The sequence below is a fragment of the Labrus bergylta genome, chromosome 2 (genome assembly GCF_963930695.1).
Source record: "Labrus bergylta chromosome 2, fLabBer1.1, whole genome shotgun sequence".
NCBI classification, from domain to species: domain Eukaryota; kingdom Metazoa; phylum Chordata; class Actinopteri; order Labriformes; family Labridae; genus Labrus; species Labrus bergylta.
This window is the reverse complement of record NC_089196.1, coordinates 34,712,821-34,730,683: the sequence shown is the minus strand read 5'-3', so window position 1 is coordinate 34,730,683 and position 17,863 is coordinate 34,712,821. Positions and strand designations below refer to the sequence as shown.

The following is a 17,863-nucleotide window of genomic DNA, read 5'->3' as shown; positions in this document are numbered from 1 at the left end:
AGCCCCTTGATATGCAAACACTGCAGTATCCCCCAAAACCACCATGAAGCTTTTGACTGACTTCCTGGTGATCACACACTTCTCTCCCCTCCACCTGTGGCTGCATGTTAATACTACTGCTGCAGAAGAATATGTTAAAACTAGGGATGCATCGATTATGGATATGACTTCCAGATTATAGTCTGTGTAGGAGCCATGTTTAGGAGAATGAAGAGTAAGACACAAATTGTTCCAGCAGGTGTCACCTTTGGGTTAAGGTGATACTCTTTATAGGTAGGAACTTTCACTTGGTTTTCAGGTGTTGCTGGACGGAGAGCACATACACTGTTTTGACCGCTATGCCATGCTATGAGGTAACACAGAGTGAGCGTTAATCTTTGAGTCGAAATTTCATCCGTCCGTCTGTATGAAGAAATGTATGATGTCATTAATAAACATTCTCATGGTTCTTCAGGGTTTAACTTCTCACCCTCACTACTGTTTTCTTATCTATAAGGATCTGAATGCTCTGTCATTTCTCCTCTCCTCCCGCTTACATGGCGTGCACAGTGAGTGTGAGCCTGAGAGAGTGGACCCCCTCCCTCCTCCCCTTCCTCTTTCAGTGTAGAAGTGGTTTCCTGATGTTGACTCACTTCCTTTAACTCAGAGAGGAAGGGGGAGGGGGGGCAGCTTTATGTCTACCTAGCTCCACCAATCAATGAACAGCTGTGCCTGCTTTAGGGGCCGGGTGTTAAAAGTTAACGTTATCAGTCACAAGGTGCGTCGGCCCTTCATGAAAATACGTGGTTTGTCAGATAGTCAGTCCAGCCCTGATCGTACACATGAACACATCAGGAATAAAAATGTGCTCATATATCAGATTACAGTCCAACACTCACACTGTGTAGTTTAACTTCTAATATCTTAACAACAGAAGTCAAAGTGATCCAACTTTACTCTGAGAAATGTCTCAAAGCTGAACTGAGACGTAGAACTAAGTACTTTGGTACTTTGACTGCAGACTGTGAACACTTCCTGAACATCACACTCACTCTTTCATGATTGGTGTGTTTGACACATGAAGAATAAAAGCTGACAGTGGCTCAGTGTGACTCATGTTTCAGCTCCTCTCATGTGTCAGAGCTGCAGTTTGATTTACACTGAACTCACTCAGAGACCCTCAGTCCTGTCTGAAGAGGACAGACTCCCCTTCCTCACTCTGCTCTCTGTTCTGTTAGCATTTTAGTATGTTAGCATAGCCTGCGTGCTAACTGAGAGTCATCTTTAGGCCTATCCCTGTTCTTCTACTGTCATAAGAGCAGCTAGTGAACCTGGTGGCTAACTGTTAGCTTACAGCTCTTTTGACACTTAAATTAAACAGAGAGTCTTAACAACAGTGAAAAGAGTCTCTTACCTTCAACCAGAGGATTATAATATTTTACAGGACTCTGCCTTCAACACGGAGAACAGATCTGTGTCACAACTGGAGGAAGTGAAAGTTAAAAGTCCCGTTAACAGGAAAAACCACAGAATGTTTATCACCATAGCAACGGGGTTTCAAATGACACTGCCCACATTTCTTATAAATCAAAGTTTTATTAAACATGTAATAAAACACTGAAAGTGATCTTGAACCTTCAGCCAAACGTGTCTCACTGCAGCTGTAGAATCACTGCTGGCTGATACTGGCACTCCACACGGCTTCAATGTGGGGTTGAGTTTCATTGTAGCAGCCAACAACAACAACAACAACAACAACAACAACAACAACAACAACAACAACAAGTGAATAAAGATGTCCACCTGTTGAACTCCACGCTTCCTCCTCCTTGTTGTTGATCTGTTCTTCTCTAAAACTGTAACATCAATAAAACTTAGGCCTATCTAATCTAAAGTCGTCCACAGTGTAATGAATGAAAAACGTATTAAAAGTTAAACTGTAGACAAACATGATGTAATCTTCATCGTTGTTCTGTTTGAATATTTGACCGTTTAATTAAAGTTAAATATTTAACTGCTTGTCTTAATGTAATCCTCATTTCAGAATAAGCAGGGCTCCAGTGTGCTGTACCATTGAATGACTTTATCACTGTGTGTCTGTGGCCAGCAGAGGGCGCTGTTTACTAACATTACAGTCACAGCAGCTGCTATCAGAGCCTGTGCACATTAGAGAAGCTGTGATGGAAATGTGTTGACCTGTTTCAGGTGACACATGAAGGTTAATGTGAGCTGAGAGGAGAAACATGAAGGATGACGTTTAATTGAATGAACATCCATCAGAAACAAACAAATTGGCTCCTCTTACTTCAGTGACAGTTGTACAAAAATCTTGAAGAAATTGCCACTACAAATAGTATAGAAAGGAGATTGACTGACATGACATGACCTTTTGTTATTCTAGTGGCAGTGTAACAACAAAAAATGCCACTTGAGGGAATCCAAAGTCATTTCCAACTCATGGTGTGTAAAAAAGGGAAAGTCCACCGTTGATTATATTTGGAAGTTTTATTTCAACGATCTTAAAGCACACCAACAAAAAGACGGGTGTATAGACAAAACGAGCTCGCAAACATAAACAAAGACGAGGATCCAGACATCTTCACACTCCCACGGTTGAAAAACAGTGTGGCTTTCACTAATTCCCTATCCCCCTTCACCTGTGTCTCCCTTTTCTCCCTACCTGTGGCTGTACTAATTACCACATGTGCCCAGGTGCGCAGGTGACGTAGCAGCAGACAACATTTACATAACTTACCACCCAGCCACACAATAACACACATCAAAGTGGCTACAACAGTTATTACGGCTCACTGTTACTGATGAGAGTAGAGGAGGATTCCTCCTCACTTAGTTACCACATTGAAGATTCAAGAGAAGAATCATTCATGAGCGACATTGATGATAAGTCACCAGCTGCCCACCACACACCTCTGCTACAGTGAGCCCAGCTTCGTTCATAGCCTCACCTACGGCACCAGAGAAGAAAGTAGTTTCAACGTATGCTGGAGTAAGATGCCCTCAAGTACAAGAAAGTGATTGGATACTGAGAAGAGGCCGTCTGCAGCAGAGAGAGGTTACTAGGATTGCTGAAATACTGACTGCATGTGTCACAAGGCAGAAGTGTTGCTTTTATGATTCATAAACTGCACATTCTTTTACGCAGGTTTTTATATTTTGGGTTTTATTCATGCTGTGTTTGAATAAAATAAATAAATATGTGATATTTGTGATTTGGTTTTATTGATTGTTGTGTTTTTATCAATACTCTTGGTTTTCTGTTTATAGAATGAGTTAACTTTCTGCCTTGGGGAGACTAATGACAGATTATCTGCTCCTGTGAAGCTTTGTTCATTTGATGGACAGTTTATCTGCTCAATGCGGAGCAAGAACAGAGCCGCCTCGTCCAATCAGAGGCCGAGGGGAGGGACAAAAACAAAGAAACACAGAAGAAAAGACAGCAGAAGGGCGGAGGGAACCGCACGGAACAGGCGCATGCTCAGTGTAGTAGCCGGGTTGGACAGCACCTTAACAAACTCATGGTTAAGAGTTTGAAAGTAAGATTAGATGAAGAATCTGCTGATTTAACACAGGAAAAGTTCCGGTTGTCGCCCGCTCTGGCCCCGGGTATACACCTAACTATGCCCGCTGACTTCACTAGCTTCACGTTTCGGACTATGGAGTCTCCAATAATCAGAGTTTTATTCTCAGCCGGTGTGTCGCTGAGTGGGGAAAATTAGTTTGAAACGTGAAGTGGTTGGTGGGGAACCGTGTGCTTCGATTCTCGACTATGCTTCCCTCGGACAGTAACCCAGCCACCTCTATTTAAATGTTCCACATTACAGAAGAAAACATCAATACTTATGTTTTGTTTGAGATTATTATATTATTTCTTAATATTGCTGTTCAAGGTCATAGAAACTTTGACACAGGTTATTAGAGAGAGAGAGAGAGAGAGAGAAAGAGAGAGAGATACAGAGAGAGAGACAGAGAGAGAGAGAGAGATACAGAGAGAGAGACAGAGAGAGAGAGAGAGAGATACAGAGAGAGAGAGACAGAGAGAGAGAGAGAGATACAGAGAGAGAGAGAGAGATACAGAGAGAGAGAGAGAGAGAGAGATACAGAGAGAGAGAGAGAGAGAGAGAGAGAGATACAGAGAGAGAGAGAGAGAGAGAGAGAGAGAGCCACAGCACAGTTGTCACTCGTTAAGGTTCATCACAGATAAAACCTGCTCACATGAATAAGTTGTCACAAACAAACAGAGTGTCTTTGATGCTGTAGCGCCTGCAGAGTCAGAACTCCTTTGTACACACCTCCATTCATTGCTTCCTCCGTCATCCACCCACATTCATCTCACACTCCAATGAAAAACCGTCCAAACTGAATCCGTCCTCCAGGAAAGGCATTTGTAGAGGTGCAAGTCACCGGTGATCGAGGCGGACAGTCATTGGAAAAAAGTCAGTGAAGGAGAAGGTTACCTCGGCATAGAGCGTGTTTGAAAGTTCGTGTATGGCCGTTTGTTCAAATCTTGGTCGCTGGAGGTCCGTTGCTGTCAGGCCCGGCTACCTGTTGGATTTGTTTATTTCCCTGTTCCTGGTGGATCAGCTGTTCCCTGGAGTCAGGAGATGCCAGAGGAGAAAAGCCCAACTCTGACTCTTGACTACTGACTGACTTAAAAACTTGGGTACCGTGAGTACCTGCTGTGTCTTTTGTTTCTTTGTCTTTTGATTGTTGCTCCGCGAAGAGAGACGCTGGTTTTCTTTTCACTTTGTTTCCTTATTTGTTTTCGAGGCCCGCGGTAAAACCCGGAGCGGAGTTTTTGTTTTGTAGTTTGAACATTGAACTGAACTGTGGGTTGTGGGTTACCGGAGCGGACTTTTGCCGGAAGGGACTGAACTTTGAGTTACAAACACAGACTGTGAAACACGCACACACAGTGCTCACATTCATTTTGTTGCAGTGTGGTTGATGCCTGTGATAATATATATATTTGAAATCCCATTGTTGTTTTGCTTGATTGTTTTTTGCTCTTGCTTGGCTCCTGTTTTGTGCAGGTTGACTATTTTTTTGTTTGCATTTAATTTTTATTTGTCAGACTTGACTCTGACTGGCACCCCAAAATTAAAACCTTGTCAAACCCGCTACAATGCAAAGACCAAAGTCACCTTCAGGTATTTTAGTATTAGGCATTATAAAATGATGACATGTTTCCAAACCAACAGACTTGAATTGATCCTTCAGCGTTGATCACTGCAGTCTGATCAGCCCGCGCCTCAGTCGAGGATTGTTTAGCTAAAAGCCCTAAACCGTTTCCCATTCATTCTCTATGGTAGTGCTAAACCACTACGGATGTAATATACTTTTGGCCACTACGACTTAGTGGCGCTGTCCCGAGTTTTTCTTCAGAAGTCGCGCTTCCTCACAACCTGTCATTCAGAGCGAACTGCGGTGGAGACAAGACACTGTCTACTTTCTTCGAATTCTCATCACGCAGTATTCACTAATCAAAGGTAAGAGACTTTGTTTGGCATAAATTTAAAACTGTCAATTTATGGACTTATCACCCGAGGTTTTATAGCAGGTAGTTCGTTTATGTACAGGACTATGTGCAGGACTTTACCGGCTTTTCTCTGTCAGACAATATTGGTGCAATAACGTGATAAGTTACACTATCAAACTTGATTTAACAAACAAACGTTATCTATTTAATGGTCAAGTAAAGTCAACTTTTATCAGGACCATGGTGTTACACTATCTTTCAGAGTCAAATTAAGTCTTAACTACAATATCAAATGTCATTTTGTTCCTCAATTATTTGATAGGAACTCCTCTCCTGCCCTATTTGCCCCTCTCCAAACTCATACACTTAAACTCAGGTGCTTAGGCACACACAGTTTTTTTCCCACATCTACTGCCCCTCTCACTCCCGCCTCTATTCTTGCTCACACATGCTGTGCTTTCCCCCTCCTGCTGCTCCCACCCCACCCTCTTACCCTTTAGTTCTCAGGCAGACTCTTAGATGTACAGACACACACACACACACACACACACACACACACACACACACACACACACACACACACACACACACACTTCCTCCCCCTTAGATCCCAGAGTAGGTGAAGATCAAAAAGGTGTGAAAAACTATTGTCTTTTTGGCCTTCTGAACTTTTTAGTGAAGATCATAGAAGTTTTGCCGCTGTAAAATATTTAATTGGCCATTTCTATTTGAGTGGGATTAATATGTGATCTGAAATATTCTGGTATTTTTTTCCACAAATATCTTCTCACTGTATCTGATTGAAATAAATCTAAAATTCTATTATTTTCTTTTAGGTAAAGATGCACAAGAAAGTGTTGTTCTTCCCGGGGAAAGTCTGTGTTGTGTTCCGCAAGGGACCACTTGGATTTCTCCTCCAGGAGCCGTCAAAGGAAGCCAGAAGAATTAAGGAGGACTCCACTCTGCAGGACAAGTCTGCCCCCATACGGGCTGACCTTGTTCAGCAGAATGCTCTGGCTGTGGTCCGTCGGAGAGGAGGGGATGCCTCAGACCGTATGGAGGTGCTGGGAGACTACATCCTGCAGTTTGGGAAGTATAAAGGGAAGTCTTTCAGGTGGCTTTTGGAGAATGATATAGGGTACACAATGTATCTTATTAAGAACTTGCAAAAGGAGGAAGCATCAGGTGACAGTGTGACTGCAGGGCATAGCAAGAACAGCCTACAGTCCTTTGTCAATTATTCCCTCAGTTTTGCTGAGATCCAGTCTCTCCGAACCTATGAGGCAAGTGGAGGGGTTGTTATGGCAGCCTCATTGGAAGATGACCAGCTGGTTGGCTTTGGCACTCGTGCTAAGAGCACCTGGAAGGAGATTTGGGACAGCAGAGCTGATGGCTATGCAACCTTCATTTTGGGGAAGAGCTGTGTCCCAGGTACACGCATGTTCAAGCTGCAGCAGTACCTGCAGAAGAGGCAGCAATCTGCCTCTGCTTCCCCACCTGTCAAACATGCCTCAAGGGTCCCCAAACCCCTGGGTAAATTAATTCATTTATATTTGTATTTGCCATTTCTGATGACATGTGACTAATACTTTTAACTTATCCTAATTTGGGTAAACTTATTCTTTTTTTGTACCCTGTAATATTTGTCTGGACCACAGTGATGGATGAGGATGAAGAGCTTGAGAGTGCAATGATAAGCATGACATCCTCTAAACTACAAGTGCAGACCTGTAAGTACACTTTTATTACATTGACTGATTCTCAAAACTGACGGTGGCAAACTCTGTGTTGTATCTGATATCTGTTATTTCCCATTTTCTGTTTGTAACCAGTTGCTGCGTCAGCAGCATCCATACCAGCAGCTGCCATACCAGGAGTGTCCGCAGGAGCAAAGACAGGTTTTTAAATAATAGGTTTCAGGACTGGAGTACGATTCTTTTACATGATGAATTGCCCCCCAAAACTGAATCTCGACTTAAACTATTTCTTTGTGTTGTTTGTGTTCTGGCCATGTTCCGGCTGTGTTCCTTTAATAATACTGTTAGCTGGCGTTATAATAACTGTCCTAAGGACTATGAATTGATCACTGCCACGATGAATTGATTGCAAACACTATGAGGGTAAGTAAGCATTTTCTTTTCTATGCATGTTGTATTTAAAAAGTTAAATGCATGCTTGTTCATTAAGTCATAATGCTCTTCCTGCTTAGACTAGAGAGTAGTGATTAGTATTGTAAGTTAATTTGGTGTGTCTGTGACAATTTAACATTTAACATTTTTGAGAAGCAGGAAAAGTAAGCTTGACTGTTTGAGTTCCTACTAACAACAACTCTTGCATATTTTGTGAATTTTGAAATGACTGATTATTTTGTCTATTCTAGTTCCCTCCGCAACGCTGTCCAAACTTCTGCCCAAAACTACTACTACACTGCAGGCATCACAGGTTGAAGGTACAAATACTGTAATACTGTTCTTGTATCAGAATCAGAATCTAAACTAGCTTTATTAGCTAGGTATCTTTATACATAGAAGGAATTAGATTCCAGTACACTATGTTGTCTATGTACAAACAATAAACTAATATGTACAAGCCTACATAAGGCAAGAGATTGATGTCGGATAAGGAGGATAACGTGATTAAGTGTAAAATAATCACAATTTCATGAAATTAATGATGAGCTTTTTAACTTTCCTGTAGCTGCATCAGCCTCATCGGGTGTGAAAAGGAAGACACCTGTGCCCCTTCCACCAGAGCTGGCATTCCTAGTCAAGGAGACTGCTGGTCCCACAAAACCAGAGAGGCCTAAGTCAACTCCAGGTACAGGATGTTTCCATTTTAGTGTAGGGCTGATGTTCATATCTGCTTAATGCACAGCTAGCTGAGTATGATTTTCACAATCTCTTTTTTTTTGTCATCATGTCTTTATGTTTATAGCCTGTACAAATGTATAACAGAAAGACTGCACTCCTTTTTCAGAACCCAGCACAAGTGCTGCTCGCACCTCTGCACAAAATGAAAATAGACTTGAAGACTGTGCTGAAGATGGTAAGAACGTAGAGAATGTAAACATTCCCTCCATTTTCCTGACTCCTGACACTAACATGTTCTGTTAATTCTGCTTTAAACTATGCAACCTTTAATAATTATCTGAACCAAAATAATAATAATAATTATTTATGTTCTATTGTCTTTCTTTTTTTAAACCCTCGTTGACTCAGCTCAGCCCCCTGTTCCTGTTCCTGTTACTGTTCCTGTTCCTGTTCCTGTGCCTGGGCATGACCATGACATGAGCAGCTGGAGCTGTTCACAGCACCAGAAGCTCTGGATGAGGACAGAGCTTCAGGATCTCGGGCTGTGGCCTGGGTCTCGTCCAGTGCGTAATCCAGGGAACACAATTTCATTGTGGCGTCTTCCTCCACAACCTGAGCTGATAGAGTCGGTGGCTGAGCTCCCATCCCCCAACTTCTTTCAGCTCCACTCATTTTTCATTTGGAAACCTGAGAGTGACATCATGGTCAGGTTGAGGAACAATTACATCCTGCCCTGTCTCCATGGCTGTCCTCATCCACAGGTGGTCTCTGCAGGGGTGGGCAGGCCTCGGGTGATTGTCGGCACCAGTGGCCAATATTTTATCCTCTCCTCGCGACTCTGCTGCAAGGTCTGCCGAAAGAACTGGTTCGCTGACAGTCCGCGATGGCTGGAGAAACTGCCCAAGCGCTTCACCAACCTTCTGCCTGCAATCCTGACTTACAAGAAGGCCATTTGTAAGTCTGTCATGGATGAGCTGAGGCGCACTGGCAAGTCACCAACTGATATGGCCAACCAGGTGAATGAGCTCATGCACCTGAAGTATGAGCGAGCTCACCTGGCATACCTTCAAGCCATAGAGAATGTGAGAGATGGTGAGGCTGGAGTGTATGGTCAGAGGACCATTGGGCAGTTTCTAAGAAAAGACAACCAGCCACGCACTTTTGGGCCATATGACGAGCAACATGGCTGGGGTGGAGTCTCTGTGTCCGGTTTCTACCTGACTGACTGCCTGCTAGAGGAGTTTAAACGTCAAGAGCCAGCTATGTCCAGGCTCCTGCAGGGAACATTTGGGCATGTTTTCAGGTCTGACCACACCAGGAAAGTGGCAAGGAAGGTGACCTTGGCCTCTGGGGTGATGTCTAGTTATGCTGTAATGAATGAACACTGGCTCATTGTTTCCTGGGTGATGGTTCAGTCTGAGACTGAGAGGTCCTTGGAGGCAATGTACCAGGGGATGGCCAAGAGGTACAGCAATGCTGGAGTGGAAAAGGCAGGCTACCATTGGATGGACAGGTGAGCACAGCCATCTTCTGTTTTCAATCTCATTCAAACTGGCACAGTTTTCTGTAATTAAAAAAAATAATTTATTTATATTTAATTCAATTTAGTTTCTTAAATGTTTTTTTTAAATTCTTCTGTGTCTTTGTGCCTTACATTAGGGATTGCTGTGCTGCATTTAAGATCCCTGACTGCATCCTTGGTGAACATCTGCACTGGGATGCCTGGAAGACTACCCCGTCCATTGTTGCTGGAGCGACCTCCGGAAGGCAGTTGAACACCTGTGCCTCACGATCACATTATAACGACAACATTGTTGTGAAACTGGACTTGTTTCACTGTCTGAGGCGCTTTTCACGGGAGTGCACCTCTGAGCATCACCCTCTGTTCAGCACTTTCTGCCAGCTCCTCTCTGCTGCCTTCTGTGTTGTAGATCAGGAAGACCTAAAAAGGCTCCAGGATGCCTATAGGTTCTGTGGTATTCATCCAGCCAATCCCACTAAACAACACACACGGGAGCACTGCAGGATTAAAATACCCCATCCAACAGAGCTGCTGGACAGAGTGGAGAGAGTCCTGAGTCACTTTCACCTGGCGACGGACCCTAACAATGTCCCACTCTTTAAGCCATCCATGCTGAAGACATGGCGAATTCAGAGAGTGCACATTCTCCGTGGGTGCCTCAGTGACCCTGAACTCTCCGAGGGCATAATGTACAGGTACGGAGGAACTCTTCAGCTGAACCACGTACCTGGTGAAGGTGCCAAAGTCCCAATCTGGATCCCTGTCAGAGGTACATCACAGCAAGAGGGGTACCATTTCCACCAGGCTCACTGGGTCACTGGCACTCATGTCTCCCCTGAATTGTTCCAGGCCCAGGGCATGACAGGGGTAGCACGATGGAACTACCAGCGGCTGGTGGACCTTAAACAGCCAGGTGTCAACCTCCCTGCTGTCTTTGACCCAGCTTTAATGTGCGAGTTAAATGCTGCTTCCATGAGAGTGACAGGGCAGGAGAAGTATGCTGCATTTCTCCTCTCAGACAGGGACACTGGAGAGAGGTTTGGCCTTCAGTACAGAGAGCCGGGCTGCCGTCCAGTTCCACTGGACTGGGACAAACACAGAACTCTAAAGAGAGATGAGCCTGCCGCTCTTATGCCTCCGCCCCCCCTGCAGACACCTGCTGCTCCTGCTGAAGATAAAGCTCCAGACGTGGCACCCTCCTCCAGTCGGACACTGCCCTCTGGCGTGCCATTCCCTGGACCAGCACCATCAATCGGCCATCCACTCTCTGCTGGTGCACTGCCAAAGCAGGAGATGCCTCCAGAAGAAGTCCAGGATCCTCCAGCAGCAATGGGTATGTCAGAATCAGAAATAATTTATCAATCCCCACAGGAAATTCGAACATTACAGTTGCTCACCATATAGCAGTAGGAAAAACAGGAATATAAATATGAGTAAAATAAGAATTATACATAAGACTTAAAGCAATGAGTAAAACAATCAGTATATTGTATAAATAAAGCTATGTACAGAATAGATATGTCAAAACAAGTATGTGTAAACATATATTCACATAAAGTAAATATAATGATTTGGACATATTATTTAGCATCATATTGTACTGTAATAACATTATCAACTGAGGAACTATTGTTGCTTTATGTGTTCCAGAAATCTCACATGCCCTGCCGCTGCCTCTGAGTTCCTCACCAAGGAGTGCCCGCACTGGACCCATAAAAACTGGCGGAAGAGTTTTTGTGTTGGACCACACACGCTGGACAGCACCCATGAAAGTGGCTATTGACAGTTTGCTGCAGAAGCACCATGGAAAGAAGGACCGCCTGAAGCTTGTGGATCAAGATTACGCAGACATGGTCCATCAGTCAGCCACAGATCCAAACAGCTTGCTGCACCCCACAACCAGGCTGCACATATCTCGCTATGTGAAGCACCTGGCAAAACTTCTGAACACTAGTTCCTCCTTAAACACAAGCCAGGAAAAACTTCTGGACACTCAGCAGCTGTGGCACTCTTTAACAGAGGGGAGTGACACATCTAGTGTTCCTGTGGTCACCATGGAGGCAGCTGTTGTCAAGCCCCCTACACCTGCCCAGTCCACACCTCTAACCCAAGACTCCCTTGAGAAAATTGTGGAGGGCATCTTGGAAAAGCAGCAGCAGCAGCAGCAACAGCAACAACAGCAGCCCCAGCCAGAGCAGAAGAAAAGGCAGACGAAGACGTGTCTTGCCTGTGGACAGCCCAAGTCTCGATACGGGACTGATGGATCCTCCATCCACCATTTTTTCCAACAGGGGCCTGTGCGCTATTTCTATTGTTCAAAGAAGGTGCATCAAAGTTATGCTGCTGAGGGACTTTCAGATGCCCAGATGCCCTTTGAGCAGTTTGCAAGTACAGATTTCTTCCAGAGGGAGCTGGAGGAAACCAAAAAACGCGTGGAAGAGAAAGTGGAAAAAAAAAGGAAACGGCCAGACCCCCATCAAGCTGTGGCCGCCTCTGCAGATTCTGTCACCTGGAACTGAAACAGGGGCCGAACAGCCCACACATCCATTCGGGCTTCCCAGGAGTGGCAGGAAAATACATCTACTGCCCTTCTAAAGTATACTCTTTGTACCGCAATAAGGGAATGGCCAGAGAGATGAGCTGGAAAGAGTTTCATGCGTCTCCTTTCTATGAGGCAGAGAGACAAAGATGGGTGGATGAAAGGAAACAGTAAACTATTCAAAGTTTTTATATAATTATTGTTTTTTGTTCTGTGTAAATAAAAAAATATTTTTGAATAGATGTATGTATATATATAAATATGAAAGTGTTTACTTGTAAATATTGAAATTGGACTGCTCTTATATCTCTGTGTTTAAGACAGTGGTTCCCAAACTTTTTCTGTTTTTTTTTTCACTGGTTTAAGAGAATGTTAAATTAACCTTGTATTTATAACTTTCACTGAATGTTCTGATGCTGCTTTTTATCTTATACTACCCTACTTCCACCCACCATCCATTATAACTTGCTTGTAAATTAAACTATTTTCATGAAAAAATTGAAATTTATTGTCTTTTCTACTGCTTGGAATTAAAATAATATAGCTTCTTTTCAACTTAAATGTGCCATTTATATACAAAACCTTCTGTCTCATATGCTTTATGGGGTCTGAATAAATATGCTAAGATGTACTGCTGCCAGTTCACCAACATGGACATTTTAATGCGGTTTCAAACTTTTATATTACTTTTTAGAAGGTGTGCATGATTTAATCTGTACACAAAACAAGGAAATCAATGACATATTCAGATCTTAGTAAATAGTAGTAAATTAGATTTTTAAACTAAAATGATTTATACATGTACTTCAGGTACTTCACTCTCAATAAACAAGGTAACAACAAAGGGAATCTATTAAAGTCAATATTAAACAATGTGTTTCATCACAACACAATAGCCTAAATCACATCTCAGATTTGTCTCAGTGGGGATTTGAAGCAAGCATTCGAACACCTTGGAAAAAAAAAAAAGATACTTTAATCCTATTGGCTGATTTTCTGTTACAGCTATTCGCAACTTGCCCCCGCGTGTGGAGTGCTCGTTCTTCAACTAAGTAAACTCAGTTAAACGACTTCTGATATGAGCCTGGCAGTCCGTTCTTCTACTTGTCCGCACGATCGTAATCTAACTCTGTCACTGACGTTTTATGCGTCATGAATCTGTTTCATCTCCGTGCGTAATTCAAGGAAGAATTTTAGCGCTGCTCCACGGTTAAACCAGCGGACCTCTGTATGATCGGACAGCCTGTGCATGATATCGTTTTTGGATAAGAATGAAATGTTCGGGGTTCGGTATGACAATACCTAAATCACCAAGGATTTGCCTGTTAGGGGATCAAACTGAACTGACCAAATTTAAGCAATGGATGGAACTTATGTCAGTAATCAATAATGAAGGTGAGAACTTCCAGAGGTTATGGGGCCACTTTTTTGCTTATACATGTAGTACCATTGGTGCATTGTAATGATAAAGATGTGGTACTGTGTATACTGTGGTTACTGAATTGTTATTTTGGTTCCAATTATGTACTCAGTTGTTATGGGACTTTGGGCATACTATTGTACAACAACAATGCTGTCTGTTTTGTTTGTTGAATGTTAAATTAAAATAAAAAGTTGAATTACAAAAAAAGAAATGTTCAGTAATAGTTATATTTTTACAGTCTGATGAAAGCTGGTGAAAAAGGCGCAACAGCAGTCTACTGCATTTAGAAGTGATGTCGCACTGAAACTTTTAGGTGATCAACACAACACGTTCACCTCTGAGTGACCTAAAAATGAACCATCTGTAATTAAAATCAGTTAATATTCATTTTAATTTACTGTTTTTACAATAACCAGAGGTAAAATAAGTCTATCATCAGGCTCAACGCCGGTGTCCACAACCTACACTTAGTCTGGATGTGAGGAGACGGTCTGGGCCGTTACACAGGACAGAGAGGATTGTTTTTTATTTGCACGAGCCGCTCTTTGTGGCTCACTCCATAGGAAGCTTTGTGATTATCAGCCAAAACTTTTGTTTTCCATCAGTCAAGACAGGAGAAACTGGTAAGAAGTGTGAACAGAGCTGAAGACCGTCAGGATGAGCGTGCAGTGCAGCGGTGTGCCTGTCCTTAAGTCCCGTGGCTCTGATACAATTCTGGCAGCTTGTGAGCAAATAAAACTAAATAAATATCTCCCCTTCGATCTCTCTTGAAAACCTGCATTCTGTGTCACCTCTCTCAGGTGTTCAGCCTGTTTGCTGATTAGGGTAATGCAGGAGCAGCTCGTGCGCTCGGCCACTCGTCTTTTTTATGATAGGCCTTCTCCCTGCTGAGAAGATAGTTCAAAGTGCCCCAATTAAGTAATTTTTGTATCATGATATCAACCTTTATGTTGCTCATTAAACATAATATTAAGTATTACAAATATTTAATTTATAAAAAATCTCAAAATATGTTTTTATACATTTCCCCCTTCTTCCCAAAACGTCTCGCGGGCCGTATGAAACCTGCTGTCGAGCCGGATACGGCACGCGGGCCGTATGTTTGACATCCCTGATCTAAACAATGAAAGACTAAATGAAGAAATAAGCTCATAATAAATCAAACTAAGTTTGTAAGCTGTTTGTATTGTTGACTGCTAAATAAACATGTGCTGGTGAACAACTAATAACCTGAGTGATATTACCTCTTTGTGGCTCTTGCCATCACAGAGACATAGTAGATCAAATGAAGGGTTCCATTTTTTTCAGACCACCAGAAACTGTCCGTCCAGGCAAACATCAATGGCGTCCATATCAGTTTCTGAAATGCAAAGTAAGTGACTCTACAATTCACTTAGCAGACTCTTTTATCCAAAGCGACGTACATCAGAGAGTAAGAACAACACAAGCAAGGATCTAGAAAAAAGGGAACAATGTCAGTAAGAGCAAACGATCAGCTTTGAGTCTGATTGGACACACAGGTGCTGACAGGAAGTGACCAGAGGCAAAGCACAACATTGAGGGCAGTTCTTGAGAGCTCTAATCAGTATAGAAACCATCTTATAAGTCGTCGTTATCAAACAAAAACCATCGTCATTACCATCATCATCATCAATAATATGGAGACCATCATCGTTAAGTTAGTAGGTATTCATGAAAGAGCTGGGTCTTTAGCTTTTTCTTAAAGGTGCAGAGGGACTCTGCAGATCACATGGAGTTTGGAAGTTCATTCCACCACCGGGGGGCGACAGAGGAGAAGAGTCTCGTCAGAGACTTAGGACCCTGTTGTGAAGGTTGGATCAGACGCCTTTCATTGGCAGAGCGTAGAGGGGGGGGGAGTGTAGACCTGGATCAGAGAGTTAAAGTAAGGAGGAGACGTTTCTGTGTCTGTTTTGTAAGCGAGCAGCAGAGTTTTAAATTTGATGCGAGCAGTAACTGGGAGCCGGTGTAAGGAGATGAACAGCGGAGTGACATGTGCTCTTTTAGGAAGGTTGAAGACCAGTCGTGCTAACCAGAACCCACATTTAACTTACTGATAAAACGCTAACCCCCAATTTCCACTTACGCCGTGCGCGTCGTGTTCCGTCGGCGCCCAGCACTTCGTAGTTCGCTGCGACTCCAGTCAATCAAAGTGTTTCCACAGTGAGCGCCGCGGTCCGTCTCCAAAGCGTGCAACCAGAGCCACTGTGCTCTGCTCCGCTTCAAATACGCGTCTAGAGTCTATTTTTGATGGAGTACGCTGCAGGCCCGCGTTAAGCTGGACAGAATATGACTACCCGGACAGGAAGTCGGACAAGGAAACGCATAGGATCAATTTCAAAATAAAACACAATTGACGGACTCACGATCGTATTTTTCATCACTTTATCAACATTACGTCAAAAGACAAATCAATTTGTTGTTTGCATTGTCTCGCGTGATCTTGTAGTTCTCCTGTGTACTCCTCATGGCCGCTCTCCGCTGTGCTCACGCTCCAGAAACAGATCCAGTGGGGCAGGGCAAAACAATGGCGTGCACGGAGTATGTGGGGATCGGGGGTAAAGGCCTGCAGGTGGGTTCGGTCCCACAGCAGAACAGATTCTAGTGTCAGTTTGAAACAGACACTCAGGGTTATGGGAAGTTCAAGGTCTCTGGTGTTAGTTTTTGTTACATTTCCTCACACTGTTACTCCTCTACTCTGATGATCCGTTGCACTCAGTGCTGCAGGAGCCTCATTTGTCAATATGGGGCGATACCCTTTTTCATATCATCATGAAAAAATACATAAAACTAAACCTCTCAGAAAAGTGAACACGTGGACATAAATGAGCACAATAAGAACAAACTTTAAAGACAGAAACCATGTTTGATGTATTTTGGTTTAATAGTTTGTCCCATCTGTTCACATGGAGGAGGCGGAGCTTTCGACCCACACTGCCAGCAGTCAGTAGGGGGACCTCCAAATAATTTGGCTTCACTTTTGGGAAGCTGTCGTGTTGCCCATCTTTTCATTCAGTCTGTGCTGCCTCCTTGGACAGCTTCTCCTCCATCAAACACCAATGGGAGAGAGACTTGAGCATGTCCCTGACCAAACACAACAGCCTTATCTAAATGTGTAAGATATAAAATTATTCAAATTAAAATTTTACATAGGACTTACATCACACCAACCAGATTAAAGATAATTCCCTCTCACATATGTGCTGGCATGGCTGTGGTGAGGCAGGAACACTGATCCACTTGTGGCACTGTTTTTGGAATGAGGTTATCTCAAGATTGACTTTTATTGTGAAAGTAAAAATACCCCCCTGTCCTCTAGTCTGCCTTCTTGGCATTAGAGTAAGAAACATACAGTCAACGCTCACACAACGAATCATCACACTAGCCTTTCTGTCAGTGAAGCGTATTATTATGATGAATTGGAAAGTAAGTAAACCAAATTGCTTTAACATTGACAATTGGTTAAAAGAATTCATGGATTTATTGTCTCTCTGAGTTTGACCGTGGAGATGAAGGACCCTGGAACTTTATAAGACAATACTTGGAAAGTAGGTTATATGATTGAATTTTCTGTAAATGAACAACCACCTTATTGTCTATTGTCTATTATTGTATGTTGTAGTGTACATTGTGTTATGTGATGAGTTTGTAGATTTATGTTGTATAAGTGGTGGACGAGTGTTTTGAAAAAGAAATAAAAATATGATTTATAAAAAAAAATACAGTCTTTGCTGAAAATAATTTAGAATTAAACCCTGAAAAGAAGAATGTGCGACTTTTTGATCCAGTATACGTCGCCCTTGAGCTCCAGCATGAAACCAAAACAAACTTCTGTTTGGCCACACCTCCTCTATTCTGAAGCCTCCGCTCTCCTCCAGAGACACACCTCCAACTCCTCTCCACTCACGTTCACACAAAGGAGTTATGAATTAGAACGCACAATAATTAAACACCATTAAGCGCAAGCAGCGGACAAAATTGTCCTTTGCTGGAGCTGAAATCACCTGTGTGCTGCATTGTTGTGTTAGCATGCTAATGTTAGCACCCTGTGGTTAGCTTGTAGCTTCATATTGCA

At 43.0% G+C, this 17,863-nt stretch overlaps 3 protein-coding genes across 4 annotated transcripts in view; 2 read left to right on the top strand and 1 right to left on the bottom strand.

Moving 5' to 3' along the window:
* LOC136181090 (NLR family CARD domain-containing protein 3-like) overlaps positions 1 to 17,863 on the bottom strand; it is a 412,285-nt gene that overhangs the window by 166,589 nt on the left and 227,833 nt on the right. The gene's annotated exons all lie outside the window — the stretch shown is intronic.
* LOC114917180 (uncharacterized) lies at positions 5,727 to 8,512 on the top strand. Of its 2 annotated transcripts, XM_065961666.1 has the most exons (7): positions 5,727 to 7,009; positions 7,135 to 7,206; positions 7,309 to 7,374; positions 7,522 to 7,596; positions 7,857 to 7,925; positions 8,174 to 8,293; positions 8,453 to 8,512. In XM_065961666.1, exons 1-4 carry the CDS (start codon positions 6,319 to 6,321, stop codon positions 7,557 to 7,559), a joined length of 867 nt encoding a protein of 288 aa, XP_065817738.1. In that variant the 5' UTR covers positions 5,727 to 6,318; the 3' UTR covers positions 7,560 to 7,596; positions 7,857 to 7,925; positions 8,174 to 8,293; positions 8,453 to 8,512. The 2 variants fall into 2 exon arrangements, with proteins under 2 accessions (XP_065817738.1, XP_029131124.2); XM_029275291.2 differs by having other exon boundaries at positions 7,522 to 7,925.
* Positions 8,565 to 12,897, top strand: LOC136181113 (uncharacterized). The gene is made up of 3 exons (XM_065961500.1): positions 8,565 to 9,799; positions 9,946 to 11,141; positions 11,459 to 12,897. Exons 1-3 carry the CDS (start codon positions 8,763 to 8,765, stop codon positions 12,325 to 12,327), a joined length of 3,102 nt encoding a protein of 1,033 aa, XP_065817572.1. The 5' UTR covers positions 8,565 to 8,762; the 3' UTR covers positions 12,328 to 12,897.

Excerpts from the sequence above, each read along its gene's own strand:
- LOC114917180 (XM_065961666.1), top strand. The coding sequence starts at position 6,319 with ATGCACAAGAAAGTGTTGTTCTTCCCGGGGAAAGTCTGTGTTGTGTTC. Across the intron at positions 7,010-7,134 it reads AAGGGTCCCCAAACCCCTGG|TGATGGATGAGGATGAAGAG; the intron begins GTAAATTAATTC and ends TCTGGACCACAG. Across the intron at positions 7,207-7,308 it reads TAAACTACAAGTGCAGACCT|TTGCTGCGTCAGCAGCATCC; the intron begins GTAAGTACACTT and ends GTTTGTAACCAG.
- LOC136181113 (XM_065961500.1), top strand. The coding sequence starts at position 8,763 with ATGAGCAGCTGGAGCTGTTCACAGCACCAGAAGCTCTGGATGAGGACA. Across the intron at positions 9,800-9,945 it reads GGCTACCATTGGATGGACAG|GGATTGCTGTGCTGCATTTA; the intron begins GTGAGCACAGCC and ends GCCTTACATTAG. Across the intron at positions 11,142-11,458 it reads GGATCCTCCAGCAGCAATGG|AAATCTCACATGCCCTGCCG; the intron begins GTATGTCAGAAT and ends TATGTGTTCCAG.